Source organism: Dicentrarchus labrax, unplaced genomic scaffold (genome assembly GCF_905237075.1).
Source record: "Dicentrarchus labrax unplaced genomic scaffold, dlabrax2021, whole genome shotgun sequence".
NCBI classification, from domain to species: Eukaryota; Metazoa; Chordata; class Actinopteri; family Moronidae; genus Dicentrarchus; species Dicentrarchus labrax.
This window is the reverse complement of record NW_026136704.1, coordinates 18,324,512-18,344,896: the sequence shown is the minus strand read 5'-3', so window position 1 is coordinate 18,344,896 and position 20,385 is coordinate 18,324,512. Positions and strand designations below refer to the sequence as shown.

Genomic DNA, 20,385 nt, shown 5'->3' with positions numbered 1-20,385 from the left:
ACCTTTCCGGATTTTTGAGTCATAAAACATACATACAACAAATCTATTATATATTTTAAAAAATACATATATATATATTTATTATTTCATTAAGATATAGTACAAAGATTTTGACATTATACAAGTTCAGGTAAGCCAGTTAAAACAAGCACAATAGCAATATAAACATCAAAATCTACAAGGAACCAGGGCAAAAGATGTCAGTCAGCAGATGTAGGGAAAGAAAGATTTTAAAAAGTAAATTCTATATTAAAATAAATAAATCCTACAGTAAAAACAGACAAACAAACGAATAAATGGGGATGTTAAGATATTGTTAACTTTATGACATAAAGCCAGAACTTTATAACAAACTTATAACAATTATAATGTTGAAAATTGCTATATAAATAAAGTTTATTATTATTATTGTTCCATTTATAACAAAAGGGTGAAATAAAATGCTTGTCATTTACTCAAAAAGACAGAAAAATAATCTGTTTTTAAGAAGTTTACAAATAGCTCCTCCGATTAAGGATTCACTACCTAAATGTAAGTGCCAATAATTCACATCGACACACTCAGACGGTATTGCCAGGGAATAAATAGACTCAAATGAATTACCATGGTCCATTTTAGAGACTGTTATTAACTGCAGAAATTCTGGCAAAAAACATGTAACGTATCTCTACCGGTCCACCTTAAATTTCTACATCATCGTGTAGCCCCGCCCCCCTGAGAGAGGAGCGGAAGTAGATGGAAACAGACAGGCCAGGCTCTGACAGCGAAGATACGTCTGTCGCTGGGGAGATAAAACACTCATAAAATATTCAACCCCGGCGTTTGTTGTTTACTCAGAAAGTCCGAATGGTTTAGAAGTAGAAGAAACATCACCATGGTCCACGTTTGGCAGCATTTTTCGACGACGCCGAAACTACGGGTGTCACTTTTCTCCTTTCTTCTCTTTCTCGCTGTCTCCCTTGGAGACGACGGGCTGCACCGGACACGAAGCGTCAGCCCCTCGACGGAGGAAACGGTAGAAACTTACGACAAATACTACAATTATGCTGACCTAACCGGGCGTTTACAGTCTCTAGCCCAGAAATACCCTCACATAGCTAACCTGTCGAGCATAGGGCAGTCTGTGGAGGGCAGGGAGCTCTGGGTGATGCGGATCACAAAGGACCCCAACATAGACACACCGGGGAAACCCAAATTTAAATACGTCGGCAACATGCACGGCGACGAAACCGTGTCCAGGCAGGTGTTGGTGTACCTTGTGGAGTACCTGCTGGCTAAATATGGGGAGGAAACGCGTATTACTGAGCTGGTGAACACCACGGATATTTATATCATGCCCAGCATGAACCCTGACGGCTTTGAGAAGTCCATAGAGGGGGACTGCAATGGGGACAGCGGGGGTCGAACCAACGCCAGAAATGTGGACCTGAACAGGAGCTTTCCCGACCAGTATGAAGGGACCCGGGTCAGTCCAGATAACGTCCCCGAGGTCATGGCTGTGATCAGGTGGATCCAGGAGAATAAGTGAGTCTCATTCTTCTATGAATCACACAAACACACAAACACACAAACAAACACACACACACACACACACACACACACATACACATACACATACACACACACACACACTCACACTCCTGAGCAAACATAACCCAATGTCCGGGTGTTTGAGGTCGACTGCCTCCAGTAAAACTTCCTCGAACACTTTTTAACCAATGTGTATCTCACAGTGGAAGATTTGGAGAGTGACAAACATTCCTGTCAATGTGCAACTCAGTTCTTTGTCTCCATTAAGACCTCAGGGGGTAAGCAGGTGTGACTTACTGCACTGGGACACCATCATTGTATGGTATGTTAAAACCGAGGTTCACCTGGCAGTACAGCTGACATGATCAGTTGATTTATTGATTAGTTAATCAAAAGCAACTATTTCCACAATCCATTTCACAAAAGTAAAATGCCAAACATGCCGTGGTTCCGGTTTCCTGTGTGCCTCTATGCTATCAGCTATCCAATCAAGCCGTAAATGCCAAAGAAAATCATTAAAAAGATATAGAGATTAACCAATAATGAAAACTTTTTTTTAGCTTCAGGCCTAATTTGGCAAACATTTTGGTCACTGAGTAACTCAGTTCACCCTTAGTTTCCTTCTTCATTAGGGCCGCAGGGGGTGTGACTCATAATAGTCAGAAAAAACTGCTCTCCTGGCTGGAAGACACTTGGACTAGACTAGACTTCGACCCAACATGCACACAAATATTGTATTTCACATACAAAAAGGGAGTTTCCCTCTAAGCAGCATCACATTTCTTATTACAACAGCATTGTTTCCTCATAGCTTTTTAAAGGAACGGACCACACTTTATTTGTATATAATACTCCCAAGCCCATGTGTACATTGAAAGAGAGAGAGAGAGCGAGAGAGAGAGAGCCAGAGAGCTCACTAAAGTAACTCCAATGTAAGAGATGGGGACAGAATCCAGTCCTTGTTCTGGCATTGTGAAGTTAACCTGAGGTTCATTTGAGTTTCAGCAGTCTGAGTTAGACAAATCAAGTGGTTATCTCCCAAAATGTCCAATGCATTTAGTGCCAAGGTCGCTCTTCTATATCCTTTTTGGCTGCTTCTAAAATGTGCCATTGTCCCTCCAGATTCGTGCTGTCAGGGAACCTGCATGGCGGCACGGTGGTTGCCAGCTACCCTTTTGATGACTCGGCATCCCACCAGCGGCAGGGCCACTACAGCCAGTCAGAGGACGACAGTCTGTTTCGCTTCTTGGCCCTGGTGTATTCCCAGAACCACCCTGTGATGAAGACTGGAGAGCCAAATTGTCCCGATACCCCAGAGGAAACCTTTAAAGATGGCATCACCAATGGGGCGCAGTGGTATGACGTGACTGGTAAGATGAGTAATTTTTTCATTGATATGATGCCTAGTTTAGTGTCTGATAACTCAGTGTTGTGGTTGTGTGGTTCACATCCTGTATGTTTCATATGGACTTCAATGTAGCGTCTCACCTTTTTGTTATTGAGCTAAAAGATATAACACTCTGATGTGTTGCCATGGCGATAACAGAAGTGGAATTGGTGTGTTGTGTCTTTGAATGAAGACCTATTGTTTTATATTTATTTTGTCCAGTCACAAGAGTTGTGACTCTTATTTACCTCAAGTTTTATTTATTTATTGTGGACAGCAGGAAAGTTAAGACTCCTGTTAAAAGTATTTGTAAGGACAGTCTAACCTTCATTGCTGCTTCCCCATCTGAAAGCCAAGAATGTGACTCTTTTTTGTTGGACTGTGTGCAGTATATGTGGGTTTGTACGAGTTTTATACAAGCTACAACCTGCTGGTAGGAGACTCAGGAACAAATTACAATTTCCTAGCAGACTTCAAGCTGTTGTCATGTGAAGGTTTTCTCTCATGGCAGATTAAGTAATTTGAATAGTTGAACTGTTTAGGAAAGCTGCTTAGAGGCAAATACCACGATCATTATTTTTTCATCTAATAAGCTCATATAAAGTGCAATGTTAAGTTTGTTGTTACTGTGAGCACTGTTACACTCCATATAGCAGCACTGTGTACGTTGTTTATTTTTTTAATATTGACAATTATTTTATATGTTTCTTTTTGTCTTTGTTAATTTTGTTTTTATGTGTTTTTTTAATTTTTTTAAAAAAAATTTAAATTTTTCTATTTGAAGCACTTTGGGCTGCATGTTTGTATGAAAGGTGCTATATAAATAATGTTGAGTTGAGTTGTTATAGACAGTTTACAGGTTTTGTGATTCTTCATACTCAACATTGGTAATTGGTAATGACCAAAACCTAATGTCAGTCTCAAACTTTCAGTGATTAAAGCGTAGTGAATAGTGTGGCATGATTTTGGGTTTGCCAGGTGTCAAAATGCTAAAATCTACCTCACCTCATCTATCAAAATATATACCAGCGAAAGTAAATGCTGCCTTTATTTTTCTCCATGAGCTCCACTTCATTCAGATTCAGAAACAGCTCTTCTCTGCATCACCTGGGCAGTAACCTGATCAGCATACTTTTGTTGGTTTGTCCGACGGGTTTGGATGTGGTGATGTAAGGGTCTCAGCTTCAGGTTACCGCACTGCTTTTCTTGTTGAGATGTGCTTTGTTGGGTAATTTCCCATGGATTAGCATGCATGCACTTTGCGCTTTGCTTAGATTAAGTGACTTGACTGAACCAGAATTCTTCAGAAGTGGCACCTCGTTTGCTTTCCTGTTAATTCCTTTTCTTCTCTTTTACAAGCGTGTTTGATATTTAGTGTATACATTTCCATCACTGGTGATGATGATGATAATAATAATGATAATGATAATGATAATGATAATAATAATAATAATAATAATAATACAGGCAAAAAGCAAAAGTAGTTAATTTCTTTAAAACCTGCTCTAATAATTAATTTACCTGCATCATCCCCCTAGATTTTATAATGTTTGTATTAAAACTGATAAGTAATTTCAGGATTCCTTAAAACACCTGTATTTGTCCCAATTGCAGGTCACTTTAACGTGTTATCATGTCATTACATGTTTGTCTATTTACCACCTGAAGCGGTAAATCATTACCAAAGCCACGAGCACACACACTGTGTAAATGTTGGCTGTAATTGTCATCAGAATCTAGAAGCACGGACTTTACTGAATGGCTGTTTAAGCTGAAGATTGCCTATTTTGTCTTTGCTCTTTCCCAACACAACAGCCAGTATTCAGGCAGAGAAGTTTCAGGCTGTAATAGGAGCCAGTTATTAAAGCTATTAGCAGCAACAGCGTCTATATTTCAATATGAAGATAAACAGCAAAAAGTGTAAAACTGTTGAATGGACAAAGCCTGTATCTGTCCGTCATGTCTCAGTGGACGAAATGTCATTGCTAAAACTGGGCTAATGGCAGATGATGGAAATGGCCAGGACATTGTGTGACATAATGAGTGACCCAGGCGAAACGCCAGGACCAGGAGTCAGTTAACAGGACATTTTTTGTGTGGCAGTCAGGTTTTGAAATGATGATTCAGCATAACATGTTATCTCGACTCATAATCTTTTGACACAGTCTAGCCTCAGAGAGCGTTCTTTACTGTTTGACTCTAATTTGGTTTATGTAACCCTCAGCACATAGCTAGAGCACCCTGGTTTTGTTGAAAATGTTTGTTGTTGGTTTGTTGTGTTTTGAGTGATTCTAAACCGGTAAAAATGTTTATGGGGTATTTGTTTAAAGCTGTAGGCCTAGGTTATTGTAATCCAGTACGTGTTGAAAGATGCACATCCCTTCAAGAGAACAAGAATATCATTTTACTGTATGGAAATACTGCTCTGTTGCTGTGATAATCTGAGGCCCTGGAAGTGCCTGTGAACGTTCACACTAGTGATAGTCATACTTTTACGCTATGTCACTGTAAACTGCTGACAGTCCAGTGACAGTAAAACTCTCTCAAATATTTTTTCCTCCTTGATAACAGTATTATTATAAACGCTTGACAAGAAATAGGGTAATTTGTTATTGCATTGCAGTATCACTAAACCCTTAAGGTCATCCTGGATTATACACATCCCTGTGCCCTACACAGCAACTTCAGTTACTCGCTCTAACTTTTGCTCCATTGTCTGGGCAGTGGTTTCCTGCTAAGTTCAGGGCGTGCCACTGGATCCGGTACATAAACAGGATATTTAAGGTTGGTCTGCGATCTCTCTGTTTGTCATGCTCTATCAGGATATGGGAGATGTTTACTTTAAAATGAATGGTACTAGATTCGGTTTAAAAGGCTTAAAATAACTTAGCACAGGACAGTGCCTAATGCCTTGTGACCTGGAGAAAAGAGTTTTATATTGTTGGCTGTTGTTGCAGCACTGTATGGATTTTGTCTTGCGTTATTTGCTTATCATTTTTTTTAAAGCTTACGTTTTGTTTTGTTGACATTGCACCCTGCTGTCTCTGCTGCCACCACAGAGGGTAAAAGCTCCAACGAATTACCCTGACACATCTCTCTACACACCACCCGTATTCAAAATAATCTCAAAGGATGTGGTCCCTGTTGTTCTCTGTAAATGGTTGTACCCACCAGTTACTCTGGAAAATACAACGGGGAAGCCCATTCTTCTGTTCTGCCAGACCTGTGCTAAATGAACAACTGAAAAACAACTGAAACCTGTCCAGTGTGCCATTTATAAGAGGTTATCACGTCTTCTAAAGTTTCCATTTACAGTGAATGCCCTGGCAGCCAGTTACCCTCGCTAAGTTTCAGACGGCTGAACAGCTGTCGCTTGACTGGCGATGACTCAGAAGAACTTGTGTTTGTCGTGTATATTTTGGTACGCCTGCTCTCAGAGCCAAGGCCTGTACCACATCACAGCCTGCGGGCTCTTCTGTGATCCTTTTTTCCCTCAGTTTCCAAATTCTGCTAGAAATATAACTTTCAGCAGGATCTCAACATCAGGCAAGCAGGTTAGATTGTTTAAAAATGGGCAGAAGTATAAATGTTTGGCAATTTAACCAAATGGTCAGTAGAAGCTGTAGAATCCTCCCACTTTTGTTCAGTGACAGTGCAGTACTATAGATAGGAATTAAATAAAACAGGTTGCAGCAAGCACTGATCAGTACTCATTGCACTTTACTGCCTATGTAGTACTCTGTCTGTGTGATAGCTAAAGTGTAGTGTGCTTAGACCGACATTTATCAGTTGTGGTGTGTGTGACGTCTTCCTCATTAGAAGTTACTAATTACTGAAGTTATTTGTCAGTATTTGGTGTGTGAGTCCTTCACTTTCACTGTTACAAAGTGGCAAATGGTGGCAGTTTCATTGGGTTCCCGTGGCCCCGCAGCAGGCAGTCATGGCAACCCTCCAGCCAGGGAGGCTCTGTCTGCCTGCTCTCGCTCCTGTGGGATGGCCAGCCGAACGGCCTGCCCTTCTGTGTCTTTTTTGTTTGCCTTACTTGGGGGGCTAGGGTGACCGGCGATCTGCAAATGTCATGGCTTGTTGCCACATTAAACACAGTCTTTAAATTGTGGCATTGAAGAGACAAAGACAGGCTCAAGCCTTTCAAGACAGAGCGTCTCTCCCTTTTAATCAATTGGCCTGGCGCCACTAGGGGTCAAACTTAGCTAAGAAGAGCATGTTTAGGAATTTACTTTATGATTACATGTTGCACACATCCGTTCCTGGATTTAGACACTTGAATTGAATGTGTTCTGCCATTACTTGCATGGTTGGTTTATTTATTACATTGCTGGCTTGTTATCTAGGAGGTATGCAGGACTACAACTACCTCTACGGAAACTGTCTGGAAATCACCATGGAGCTGAGCTGCTGCAAATATCCTCCTGCTGCTGAGCTTCATAATCAGTGGGATCTGAACAGGGAATCTCTACTAGCCTACATTGAAAAGGTATAGCTTGTAACTAAAAAATATGAATGATACATAAGTATTCATTTTAATGTATGTTCTGTTGTCAGCTGTACTGCCAGGTGTTCTGTAATGTATGTTTCTTTATTTAAAAGGATAATGCCATAATCAAACCTAGCCTGATATTTTTTGGCATACCATTGCCCCAGTTCAGCAACATGTCCTTTGTATTTACAATACCGCTCTGTTCCAGGTCCATATAGGTGTCCGTGGCTATGTGAAAGATGCCATCAGTGGAGCTGCTCTCCCCAATGTCAGCATTGTGGTGGAAGGGATTCGCCACAACCTCACCACAGGGAAATATGGGGACTTCTATCGTCTCCTTATCCCAGGAACATACAACATCACAGCTGTGGTCCCAGGGTGAGTAATACCAATAAACTTTCTTTGCCTGGCAGGTTTTCAAAAACAGAGGTTAGGCATTAAAGGACAACACTTAAAAATATTCAATTCAGTCATCTTTAAAAACCCAGTGAGCTGTTTTTTGCCAGATCATAATGAACTAAGCTAAATTTATAAACTGGTTCTCCACCATCTCACTATCAAACAATGAAGCTCAGTTTCCATGTCTCAGCTAGATTTACCCACAACTGCTGCCCTAAAGAAATGCATAACATCAATTACTTCCTGTAGTAACACAGAGTAACTCTTTGTCACTGAAGTGAAGAAAATGTGTTTCATAAGTTCACTGGTAAATAAGAAAGATAAGAGATTAGAAGAAAACTGCACTGATGGTTTTTTGTCATGCAATCTGTGACATCTAAGTTTGGTTCTTCCTGGTGATTTTAAGGTGGAGCTGAAGTCCTCAAACAGGTGTTTTTTTTCTGTACACAGGTACACAACAATGACAGTTCATGGTGTCCAGGTCCTGGAAGGAAAAGCAGCAGAACTTAACTTCACCTTGGCACCTGTGGTCAGCGAGGCTGCAGGAAGCACCACTGTGACTACATACTCCATGACATCCACCAATGATCCAAACATCCCCACCACCACTACCAACTCTTCTAACCCCACGGTGGTTCCTGCTGAGGAAAACAAGAGCAGCCCTCCTTTGCCTCCTCCTGAACACCAGCCCGTCCAGCCCCAGGAATTTCGTCATCACAACTACGCAGACATGGAGCTTTTCTTGCGCAAATACAGCAGCGAGTTCCCATCTATTGTCCACCTTTACTCAGTCGGCCGCTCTGCGAAAAACCTTGAACTCTATGTGATGGTCATCTCAGACAACCCCAAAGTCCACGAGCATGGTATGTCTTAGACAGTTGCTTAAAGGAGTTGCGATACAATACTTACTTACAAATGTTGAAGATTTTAAATGTGTAATGTCATGTTTTATTAGGAATTTTTACTCTGACCTCCTTTTTTTCCTTGTATCAGGTGAGCCGGAGTTCAAGTATGTAGCCAACATGCACGGTAACGAAGTGGTGGGACGAGAGTTAATGCTCAACCTCATCGAGTACCTGTGCCGTAATTATGGCACTGACCCGGAGGTCACTAAGTTGGTCAACAATACTCGCATTCACATCATGCCTTCTATGAACCCTGACGGCTATGAAGAAGCATCTGAAGGTAAGAGAAAGGAGCACACAAGTAACACTACCTGCACAGTATGAAATGAAGACATGAAACATTATATTATAATACAGGTGTTAGGTATATTGCTCTGGATACATTAGCAAATGTGTAACATTACAGAGGTCTTGAACAGTAATTTAATCACGTGACTAACATTCTTTGAGTGTTTTTTCGCTTGCAATGTGACCACACCACATTCATCACATTCATATACAGGGGAAGTCTCAACTGAGCACGTAGAAAGGAAGTATAGAGGAGGTGGAGCTGTGGTTGTGTACTTCTTCAAGCAGAAACATGCTGAGCTTACAGATACAAGTTGATCACTTATTTCCTCACAGGTGATGTTAAGGGCTACAGAGGGCGTAACAACAGCAACAATTTTGACCTGAACCGCAACTTCCCGGACCAGTTTACCAACATCACAGAACCCAGACAGCCTGAGACTATAGCTGTAATGAACTGGCTGAAGAGCATCCCCTTTGTCCTGTCAGCCAACCTACACGGAGGCACGGTCTTATTTTGATCTTTTAGTGCTAAAGATTGTAATGTTGTATGTTTTAAGATGGTAACAAGACACACAATTTGTTTAAAGTTTAAAGTATTAGGCTAGATTATCCAGTCATCCAGTTATGCATATTATATTTAATTTTAACCCCTAATTCAGATGTCTTACTGATTTGTCTTATCTTTGTGTTGTGCAATGTAGGTTCCTTGGTGGTCAACTACCCTTATGATGATGACAGAAAAGGGATAACTCAGTATAGTCAGTCGCCTGATGACAAAGTCTTTCAGCAGGTGTCTAAAGCCTACTCACAGGTAACTGGACACTGTTGCTGGATCTGTTTCAGGTTGGAAGACTGTCTGCATGTGGTTTCATGTTATAATTGAATACAATATGTGGACAGGGCTGATAAAAGCCACTGGCTGTTTGTGACATCTGAGGAGAGACGAGTTTTGAAAACTTGACTACAACAGTACTCATTGTTGAGTTCTCACTTGTGTGTAATGTTTGTGCAGGAGAATCCTCTGATGCACAATGGGCACCCTTGTGAGGACCTGTACCCTGATGAATATTTTAAGGATGGCATCACCAATGGTGCCAATTGGTACAATGTTCCTGGTATGCCTACGTCTTCCTTTGTTACTCACCACATTCATTTTTTTCCCACAGGAGATCAAAGCACCCTTTTCTATTTGAGGTGTTTAGTTTATTCACATAATCAGGAAAAGTAATTTTTATGTAGAAAGTAAGATTTCTCTTTTATAGCCTCAAAATACACAGAAAATTGATATTTATGTTTTATTTACAAGTTCAGTCAGTTGGTTATAAAATAAAGAAATAAAATTAGCTACTGTAGTTAGCTACTGTAGTCTCAGTGTTACTAGTTCTTCAGTAAATGACACAATATTGTAATTACCTGTTGGAGATATAAAGTAAATCTGCCACATTTTGACTCTCTAAGCCTGTACACAGTTGACATTTAATTAAAGCCCTTGTAATTCTGACAGTGCAGGGCACTGTGGTACAGCAAAAGGACAGGTCTGATTTGGTGACACTGAGGATAAAATGCTACAAAACAACACATAGATTGTACCACCTTTCACTGGGATTCATTTTTCTCTAACCCTAAACCTATGCTATCATAGATGCTACAGTGGCTTCAAGTGAAAGCTTTCAAGTTTGAGTCTAAAGTGGCTCTTTTTCTCCAGGTGGCATGCAGGACTGGAACTACTTAAACACCAACTGTTTTGAGGTGACCATTGAGCTGGGCTGTGTGAAGTACCCCATGGCCAAAGAGCTGCCAAAATACTGGGAACAAAACCGACGAGCATTACTTCAGTTTATTGACCAGGTAATAAACACAAATATTAATATTACCTTGAGCTTTCTCCTCACTTTACTCAGTATTGCATCCACTCACGTTTATGTGGTTTTGTGTCTCTGTAGGTCCACATTGGAGTAAAGGGCACAGTCTCTGACATTGGGGATGGTACAGGAATACCCAATGCCACCATTAGTGTGGAGGAGATAGACCACAACATCACCACGGCTCATACTGGAGACTACTGGAGACTGCTGGCCCTCGGGACTTACTCTATTACTGCCTCCGCACATGGGTGAGGTTTGGATTTCAGAGGGAAGAACGAACAAGAGAATTTACCATGACGTTTCTGTATGTTTCTGTATTTTGCGTCCAATGCTATTAACTTTAATTTACTATCGGTTGTCCAGATATAAACCTGTGAGGACATACGCCACAGTCTCAAAGCATGAAGCAGAGGTGGTGGACTTCAGACTCACACGTATACACTCAGACCAAAATGGCCAGCCTCTTGAGGGCCCCCAACCCACACAGAACCCATCTGAGAAGGAGTTCCAGAGCTTAATCAAGGACCTCTCTCTAGGCCAGGGTTTGGAGCAGTTGGTCAAGAGCACAGCCACAGAGAACAGCTTCCGCTACAGACGCTACAACGAGATGGCGGCCTTCGTGAGAGGCCTCACGCTTAACTTTCCCAAAATTACATCTTTACAAAGGTAGAGGGAGACTTTATCTTTCCACAAGGCTCTCATCCTAGTTTAGTAAATCCTGTCAAGTTAGTTAAGGTCAATGCTGCCCAGATCTGCTCTGTGTGCCATAACTTCAGTTACTTCTCTTAAAATATGGACCTAAATTCTGGTTTCTTCTCTTCTGTGTCCAGTTTGGGTCAAAGTGTGGAGTTTCGAACTATCTGGGCTCTGGAAATCTCCAACAAACCAGGGGAAGCTGAACCGTCTGAGCCCAAGATCCGCTTTGTAGCAGGGATCCATGGCAATGCCCCAGTGGGCACAGAGCTGCTGCTGGAGTTTGCTGCCTTCCTGTGTATCAACTATGGCAAGAACCCAGTCATCACCAGGGTGAGTTTTGGGGCCCCTCGGGAAATATAGTGTTTGATAGCTTGGTCTATATGTATTAACTGCGTTCAGCATGATCTTTTAAAAAGAAGTAAATTTTTCTCACAGTCTGTATCGTAATTTTGTCTTGACTGGAAAGAACCAGTCACAGTAAATACAGTAGTACTAGTAGTAGTAGTAGTAGTAGTATAGTTCAGCCATGTCTGTAATTGTTTTTTCTCCATTTATCTTCCCTAGCTGATCAATGAGACCCGGATTGTCATCGTGCCCTCTATCAACCCAGATGGACGAGAACTGGCTGTTGAGAAGGAGTGCACCTCTGCCAGGGGCTTGAGCAACTCCCATGGCAAGGATCTGGACACAGACTTCTTTGGTCAGTCGTATGGATTTGTGTATGAGAGAGAGAGTGAGAGAGAGAGTGAGAGAGAGAGAGAGAGAGAGAGAGAGAGAGAGAGAGAGAGAGTTAATATAGATATATAGTCAAAGATTTGTTTTGAATGTAACAATTTCTTGTACATACACTTGCCATAAAAAGCTAAGCATGCTCTAACAAGCTACATTTTGTGTCCACCATCTGTTTTCCTCCTATCTTAGGCAATGCATCTCAGCGTGTGGTGGAGGCCCAACCAGAGACCAGAGCGATGATGGAGTTGATTCTAGACAGGGGCTTCACTCTGTCTGTAGCCCTTGATGGAGGCTCCCTTGTTGCTACGTACCCTTATGACAAACCTGTCCAGTCTGGTAAGTATGCAGAGAACTTGTTCAGAAATAATGCCTTGTTAGGTTTTATAATGTATAGTATATTTAAAAACCCCTACAAGGAACTTTTATTTTGTGTTAAATCTGGTGCCCCCTGTTGACAAAACATGGTAGTGTTTCTACCATCTTGTTTCATGGATTTCAAAGGGAATCTGACCCAATCCGACCCCTGGCAGGCATTAAGAACTATATAGAAATACCAGTCTTCTCACTGATGACCTTGTTAGTTTATGTAGGTCATATCAAGGCATCAGTATTAAATTAAGATGGATTCATAACCTGTTTAGAAGTCCTTGTAGTAAATTTAAGATTTTAAAATCAGTCATCTAGATTGTATGAAATGGGACCACTGTTATGATTGCACACGTCATACATCCAGCATGTTAAGTCCAGAGCAAATGATCTTGACAACTTGTGGCCAGATTAAAGTAAAATTTGGTATGGATATGCATGTTGCCATGAGGATAGATGATGTTTTTACCTAACCACCATAAGGCCAAATCTTCCACACACTACTATGTATTCAAAAGACATCAAAATGTCTGATTTACATGACATTTACTGAGCACATTCATGATCCCAGTGGATCCCAGATTGACCATGAATGTCTCCACATTAACAACTTTGCACAAAAAATGCAGATTATATGTCGAAGTGGCTGATTACTATGAAATTTGCCGAAATAGAAGTTATGCTCCCAAGAGAATAAAAGACACTAAATCCTCTCCTCTAGCACCACCCTGAGGACAAAATATGATATTTATAGACCTACTATTGATAAAATAAAATGATGCTATAAACCTATTTGAAGTAAACAGTCACCTTTGTTCTTGTGTCCAACACTTTAAACACGGTTTTGTTTGTAACTTAAAATGTTGGTAAATGCAGTCACAGCACTAATGTACTTTTCCTTACAGCCTACAGGCTGACATGACAAGCTTTTCAGTTGTAGTTATAAACATTATATAGCAGCAATTTTCAGAGTAGGACAAATAATAAACCAACAAACACTGTTTAATAGAACTAAATTCTGCTGTGTGGTTTTGTTTTAATCTTTTTTTTTTTTACAGTTGAAAATGAGGGTACTTTAAAGTACTTGGCAAGTGTTTATGCCAACAACCACCCCAAGATGCACCTCGGGGACACTGGATGTTCAAATAATGGGCAGAGTATGTAACTTAAGCACTATGAATAATTCTTGCTGTCGTGTCATCAGTCGTATGAATGTGGGCCCTTAATAAGATGATTGTGGATAACTACTGATGGAACTTTTCTTTTACTCAGTGGGCAACATCCCAGATGGAGTCATGAGGGCAGCAGAGAGACAAAGTCACATGGGGAGCATGAAGGTAAGTCTGTCCACTGCAGTGTCTGTGATAGCAGTTAAGATGGCCTCCAAGCTGCTGCTATGTAGTGAGTTTTTATCAAATATGACCTGAAATGAAATAGCTCACTTCATTTTTTAGCTTGGTATAGTTTTGAGACGCTAACTGTTAGTTTGGAGAGCCCTGGTCTTGTGTGCTATCTCATGTTTACGTGTCCTCCCAGGACTTCAGCATGGACTTTGGCCACTGTCCAGAAATCACAGTGTATACTGGCTGCTGTTTGTTCCCTTCTGCCGAGCATCTGGCCACACTCTGGGCTGAGAACAAGAAGGCTCTCCTCAGCATGTTGGTGGAGGTATGATGTAATATTTTATCAACACAACATGGAGACTGTTAATGGACTTGTTCATTTGACTAAGTATAGATTTTTAACATTTGTATGACTTGAACCTTTGTGACAAATCTTAAATTAGATATTTTCAGTTATTTAACATGATCATTTTTCCCCATCACTATCCAGCCTTAAACTTTCCCTCCATTTCTACCCAATCCAGGTCCATAAAGGGGTGCGCGGCGTGGTCAGGGACAAGAGTGGAAAGCCTATTGTTGGGGCGATCATTGTACTGAACGGTGGAGTGAGAGTCTTTACTGCAGAAGGCGGCTACTTCCATGCGCTGCTGGCTCCTGGCAACCACAACATTGAAGCTGTTGCTGATGGTTACCAACAACAACGTCAAGAGGTACACCGTTATACACATAGAACGTATTATGCAGACTTGGAATGACAGGGCTTAAAAAGTGTGTGTATGTATGTGTATATGTATATATATATGGCCATGAAACATTTTGAAGGTGTGGCACAAGAAGCATCTAATAGGGATGATAATGCCAAGTATAATAAAAGGCTTACAATGTCTGGTTTTGAATATTGATTTTATGAAGGCAGAAATCAGCTGTGCCCTAGTTGCAACCACGTGTTGAACAGGTGGAGACACACACATTATCTTAGTGGTTGACAAGCTTTCAAACTAATTATTTGATATACTTTGAAACACTCTGGATGCAGTTTAGGTGGATACTTTTGATATTTTGGCTTCTTAGGTCTTACATAATGTTTATAAAGAGGGGCTTCTTTGCAAAATGTCAACCATTTGACATCAATTTCTTTCAATAAACATTTGAAATATAAATTTAATGAAGTATTGAGAGACATAAATAAAAAAATAAAAAATAAAAATAAAAGGCACACTCATGTCAGAAAGTCTTTGGGAGTATATTACTTTGTTTCCCCATTACCATCTATGTCTATGACAGGTGTAGGGCGGAGCACACAAAATCTCTCAATCACCTCCACCTTTCCGTTTGGCTGCTCGGAAATCTGAAGTGTGGGGTAGGCCAGCTCTTTAAACAGATGTTCCTTAATGTTGCGCCCCTGCTCCAGACTGTAGACTGTGAGCTTCCCACAAGGACTAAAGAGCAAGGGATCCACCACTGAATGATATGTCTGCTGGTACTCTGGTACAGTGAAGCCGTGGATCATCGGAGGTCCTGGCTGACTAGTTGATGTGTTGCTGTAGGTCCTCTCTTCAGTAGTGAGGGCTCCGTTGCTGTGGGGCAGTTTGAGGTCTGGAAGAACAGCGGCGTTCCTTATATACTTGTCATCCAAGGGTTTCTGGGGTTCGGCGTCACTCTGCTCACACACAAGGTCCAAATCGTAACTTGGGGCCAACATGCATTTCCTCTCTTTAATAGTCTCCCCATATTTCTTAGGACACCGAATACTCTGCCTCAGTCCATAGGGGCGCATTTCATTCCTCTGGAAATTAAAGTGACATTACTTTTAGTGGATTTGGATGCTTAGGTTCTTCTGTGTGTTGATGCCAGAAAACAAACAGCAAACCAGATTGACAATTAAAAGAGAGGAAAATTAGGATCAAGACGTACACTTACTCTTTGACAACATTACTGAATCAGGTCTGAAACCACATGGTTTAAATCCTTGTTTCCTGAGCTTTAGGTCTAGTTTCGCCTTTTTTTTTTTTAACTGCACTTAAATAAATGAATTAATGAGACACTTCACTGGTTACGGAGAAAAGTCAAGCAAGTTACAAAAAGTGAATGCTGAGATTCTTGTGATTTACCTCTCAGAAGATAGCAGAGTAATTTTTGATTTTTATGAGCCAGCACTCAAATCCTATTTTAGACATAAAGACAAGGTGCAGCAGATTATACTAAGCAGTCACACCTGCAAATGAGGTTTGCTAATTAGGCAATTAACAACCCCTCTTCTGTAGGGAGCTTCAACAGACAGCTCAATGTCTTTTTAGCTGTTTGGAGAAATAGTCAGAATGGATAAGATGTGGTAAAGTTTTCTTTTTGTTGTTGCAATTCGAGTGTCGTCTAAGTTAGTAAAGGTGTAAATTTAGTAAAAGAACAAAAACAATAACCTTTCATTATTTGAACGAAAATGGTTGCAGTTTATATTTATAGGCTACCACATCCAAAATAAGTACAGAAAGAAAGAGTTTGATTCTGATGTTTGACATAGAATTCACCGATTTAGAAATGTTGCTGTTATACAGTCAGTCATCTTCCCAACATTAATGAAATCTGACAATGTTTCAGGAGGGCTCAGAGGCTTACTGAATATTTATTTTTTCCTGTGTTGCAGGTGGTGGTGTCTTCCTATGAAGCTGCTAACTCGATCATCATTGAGTTTGACATGGATAACAGCATCTTTGGCCTGCCCAGAGAGTTTGTGGTGGCCAGTGCAGGTAAGCATGTGGATGAAAGGCCTGTTGTAACCAGTGTTGACTATATGCATTATGTGACATGTCGACATAAAACTAACAGAGTATTCCAACTTTTAGTTTCATGTCGATGTCTTGATTCAATGTTGCTAAAAACCTTTTAACAGTTAACATACTTTGTAGCTCTTACGATTCAACTCTTGCAGAGTCCAAGAAACAATTGTCCTTGTCAATACTGAACTCCTAGTGTCTTCAATGCGACAATTTCATGTTTAGTGTGCTTAATCATCAAAACTAAATGGGAATCTGATTACTCCGTTGTTAGATGTGTGATGTTATAATAGCCTTTGTAATGTTCGCCCAGCTAGAAACTGTATGCAGACATGATGAGTCATGTATTTCTCTCCCTCCTTGCAGCTGCCTCCATGACAGCATTGGTGGTGACGGCGTGCATCATCTGGTGTGTGTGCGCAGCAAAGTCTAATCGCCAAAAAGACGGCTTCCACCGTTTACGACAGCACCGAGATGAGTATGACGATGAGATTCGGCTCACCTCTATGGGCTCCAAGAAGTCGCTACTTGCCCACGAGTTTCAGGACGAGAGTGAAAGCGATGAGGAGACGCTGTATGCCAACAAAATCTGAGAAGTGTTGCACTAATTTGGCTGTTGGCTCCACATTTATTTTGATCTCCCCTTTTTAATTTAACCCCTGGTCAACAAGGAACCGGTTGAACTCTAGGCAGCATCTGTCTCTCTTTATGTCTGAGATAATAGAGCGATAAAGACACTTTGTTCTGTTATACCATCAAGTTCTGAGGCCTCACTCCCCACCACTCACTTATTAGTGGTACTAAATTAATACAAAGAGAATCCTGCTGGTGTCTGGACTGAAGGATGGGCTTTTTTTTTTTTGCTCCATCTCTACCTGACTGGATCAGGAGGAAAAAGACAAACAGTGTGATGGAAAAGAGAAATAGGTTTGTTCCACTGTGGCCCTCATCTGTCCAGGTTTTGAGGCCCACAGCTCTTTTATTTCCGAGCCACGCAAGAATGCTCTTTTTAGACCACTACCTGTCCTGCTTGGCTAAGGGGTTCCACCCGATCAGTCCAAATAAACTGTCCTTTATTGGTTGTATAATGAACTCTGGATGCAAGTGCTTAATCTCACACAACCTCCCCACTGATATGATGCATTGTTTTCAATACTGCATTAAGTTATAAAATTAAAAAATGATTCTTTTCAAGACAGCATTGCCACATTTGAAGTGTCCGAGCCTTTTGGAGACTGAATCCAATACTGTGCCTTGGCTTCTGTAAGTTTTAAGTCCGCTTGGGCTTTAGTATGTAACAGAAAGCAGCAACATAGTGAAAAGATTATACTTGGTCCATGTTGGAATATTATCCATCCTATACTCAGGTGGTAGGAACGTTGCACAGTTGACTCTATGCTGGCTGGCCTGGGTTCAGTAGTTTTTGTATTTTTCCTGGGAGTTTTGGCCAAAATCACAACGGGAGAGAGAGCTTATCAAAAGCTTTAAAGCATCAGGGAGAATTTAACAATGAAATGCTTGAATGAAACACTTCCCAGTTAGTGCAAGGTTCTCTAATGCATCAGTCACTTGCACTAAATAGAAGGCAAGGATTGACCTATATCATTGGCCAGGAAAAAACAACTATGAATCTCCAAACTATGTAATCATAAGAAGAATGTATTTTTGTTTTAAACTATAGGTTTTGTTGTAGGGCAATTTCTGTACTGACTTTCATGCATGTCACATTGAGTCTGTGCCCCGTCTGTGTGCATTCTCACCATGTCTATAACTTCTCACAACAAGGAATATCAATTCTGGTTTTATTCCCACAGCTAAACAATGCTTTGGAATGCAAAAGTCATACCAGGGTTGTCCGTCCATTAATGATCCATGCCAGAGCCACCTGTACTACATGATTTAAAGGTCCAGTGCAAAGAAATTCCTATTTCCCAACTTTTCTCAACTTATCGTAAAGCAAAGGGCAAATAGATTGCAATCCATTCGACTGTGAAATGTAACTGACCTTTCGAGTTGAGACCTTTTTGTCTCACAAAACCTTTAAAGCTACTCAGTACATAACAACCATTGTGGTATAAATTTAGTTTAAATGTATTTTAAAATCTAACTGAATTAAAGTTCTTGCACTGGATCATTAAAATCAGATCTTAAATTGGGAATGTTATGCGTGTTTTTCACCACATATGAGCTTGTTTAAGACTTTGCCTTGGTTTCCAGTTACTTTGAGAAGAGATTTATTTTCTTCTCCTTTAAACAAATGCAGCTGTCATCACCACAAGTTAAACCTGATATCTGTGTAGAGAGACAGTTTTGTATATTTTTCTTTCTTATACTGTATCTGAGTGCGTGTGTATGAATTTTGAAAGTTGAGCGTGTGTCAGGGTCACGCAGTGTTGATGAGAAGATTTTATACAAACTGGAATCAGCTGTAAATAATGTTTGCCAATTGTGAATGGGAAAACAAATGCAATTCGTGTTAACCATGAAAATGCACAAAAACTCAAAACAATAAAACATCTTACAACTTCTCTCTTGCTTTTGTGTTGCATTCTTTCGATAGTATCGTTTTGTGACACTTCATTAGATTGTCAAGCCGAAGAGTCCTTGATGTTGGAAAAAGAAGCTGTACTGGGAGGGCGGGATTTATAGGATCTGCATCAAAAGATGACAAATATTATTGTTAAAATATGAAAGGCTGATTGGGTCAAGTGTAGTCTTTTGACAAACTGCTCTGTAATACTCCCTGCTGGTTATATGATGCAATATTAACATATTAACAACCTTTAACATTTCTCTTAGTGATTTTCAGGCTTGCTGAGTATTGCATGTAACTGAGTTCAGGATACAAACCAGATTACAGTTACCTTTAGTAAAAATAGGGATAATTTAGTAAGATAACAATTGTAAAATACATCAATTTGTCATTTAAAATACGTGAGCACAGGACACGTTTTTGATGCTAAATATCTTTTCATTTCCTACTTCTTTTCTAAGCTTCCATTGTTCTGTTGTCTTATAGAATACACTTGCATCTGTACTTATTGATATTTCTTTTCCCTTATCTTTATTTGCATGCTTGGTGTTGAGGTAAACCAAAAGCAACAGAAAATGATCAGGTTGCATTATTTTAATATTTTGATACTTTGATTAGGGTACTCACTACATTTTTTTTAGCAGGTAATTTGTGATTATATTGGATTACATTTTTAAAGTAACCCTCCCAACCCTGATAGTTTTAACTTAGTTAGATTAGATTCAACTTTATTGCCATTGCACAAAGTACAAGCACTAAGACAACAAAATGCAGTTAACCATCTAACCAGAAGTGCAAAAAGCAGTAAAGTGCAGAGTAATGTGCATATGTACAGGGATATAAAAAATAACATTATATATGTATATATATATATGTATGTACTACTAGCAGTGTGAACAGCATTAACAGAATGAACCGAGTGAAGTGAATACACCAAGATAAATACAGCTATTAAGTTACAGTACATAACACGGCAGTAATATTAAAAATCACAGTCTGACAGTATACATACAATAATATAATCGCATGTTTCAAGATTTTCTTTCTCAACCAACAGGATACTTCTTTA

General features: G+C 40.2%; 1 protein-coding gene across 1 annotated transcript; it reads left to right on the top strand.

Annotated features, from left to right (window-relative positions):
• The first annotated feature begins 722 nt into the window (after positions 1-722).
• On the top strand, positions 723-19,311 carry cpda (carboxypeptidase D, a). Its single transcript, XM_051397148.1, has 21 exons — positions 723-1,524; positions 2,653-2,900; positions 7,270-7,412; positions 7,624-7,793; positions 8,265-8,677; positions 8,808-8,999; positions 9,344-9,511; positions 9,712-9,821; positions 10,023-10,125; positions 10,716-10,858; positions 10,954-11,123; positions 11,239-11,541; positions 11,706-11,901; positions 12,136-12,271; positions 12,493-12,639; positions 13,728-13,826; positions 13,942-14,006; positions 14,206-14,337; positions 14,537-14,722; positions 16,654-16,756; positions 17,150-19,311. Exons 1-21 carry the CDS (start codon positions 875-877, stop codon positions 17,374-17,376), a joined length of 4,104 nt encoding a protein of 1,367 aa, XP_051253108.1. The 5' UTR covers positions 723-874; the 3' UTR covers positions 17,377-19,311.
• The last annotated feature ends 1,074 nt before the right edge of the window (positions 19,312-20,385 follow it).

What these genes read in the sequence shown, in the direction of transcription:
- cpda (XM_051397148.1), top strand. Translation starts at nt 875, where the DNA reads ATGGTCCACGTTTGGCAGCATTTTTCGACGACGCCGAAACTACGGGTG. An exon ending in TGACAAACCTGTCCAGTCTG is followed by an intron (nt 12,640 to 13,727) that starts GTAAGTATGCAG and finishes TTTTTTTTACAG; the next exon opens with TTGAAAATGAGGGTACTTTA. An exon ending in ATGTTCAAATAATGGGCAGA is followed by an intron (nt 13,827 to 13,941) that starts GTATGTAACTTA and finishes TCTTTTACTCAG; the next exon opens with TGGGCAACATCCCAGATGGA.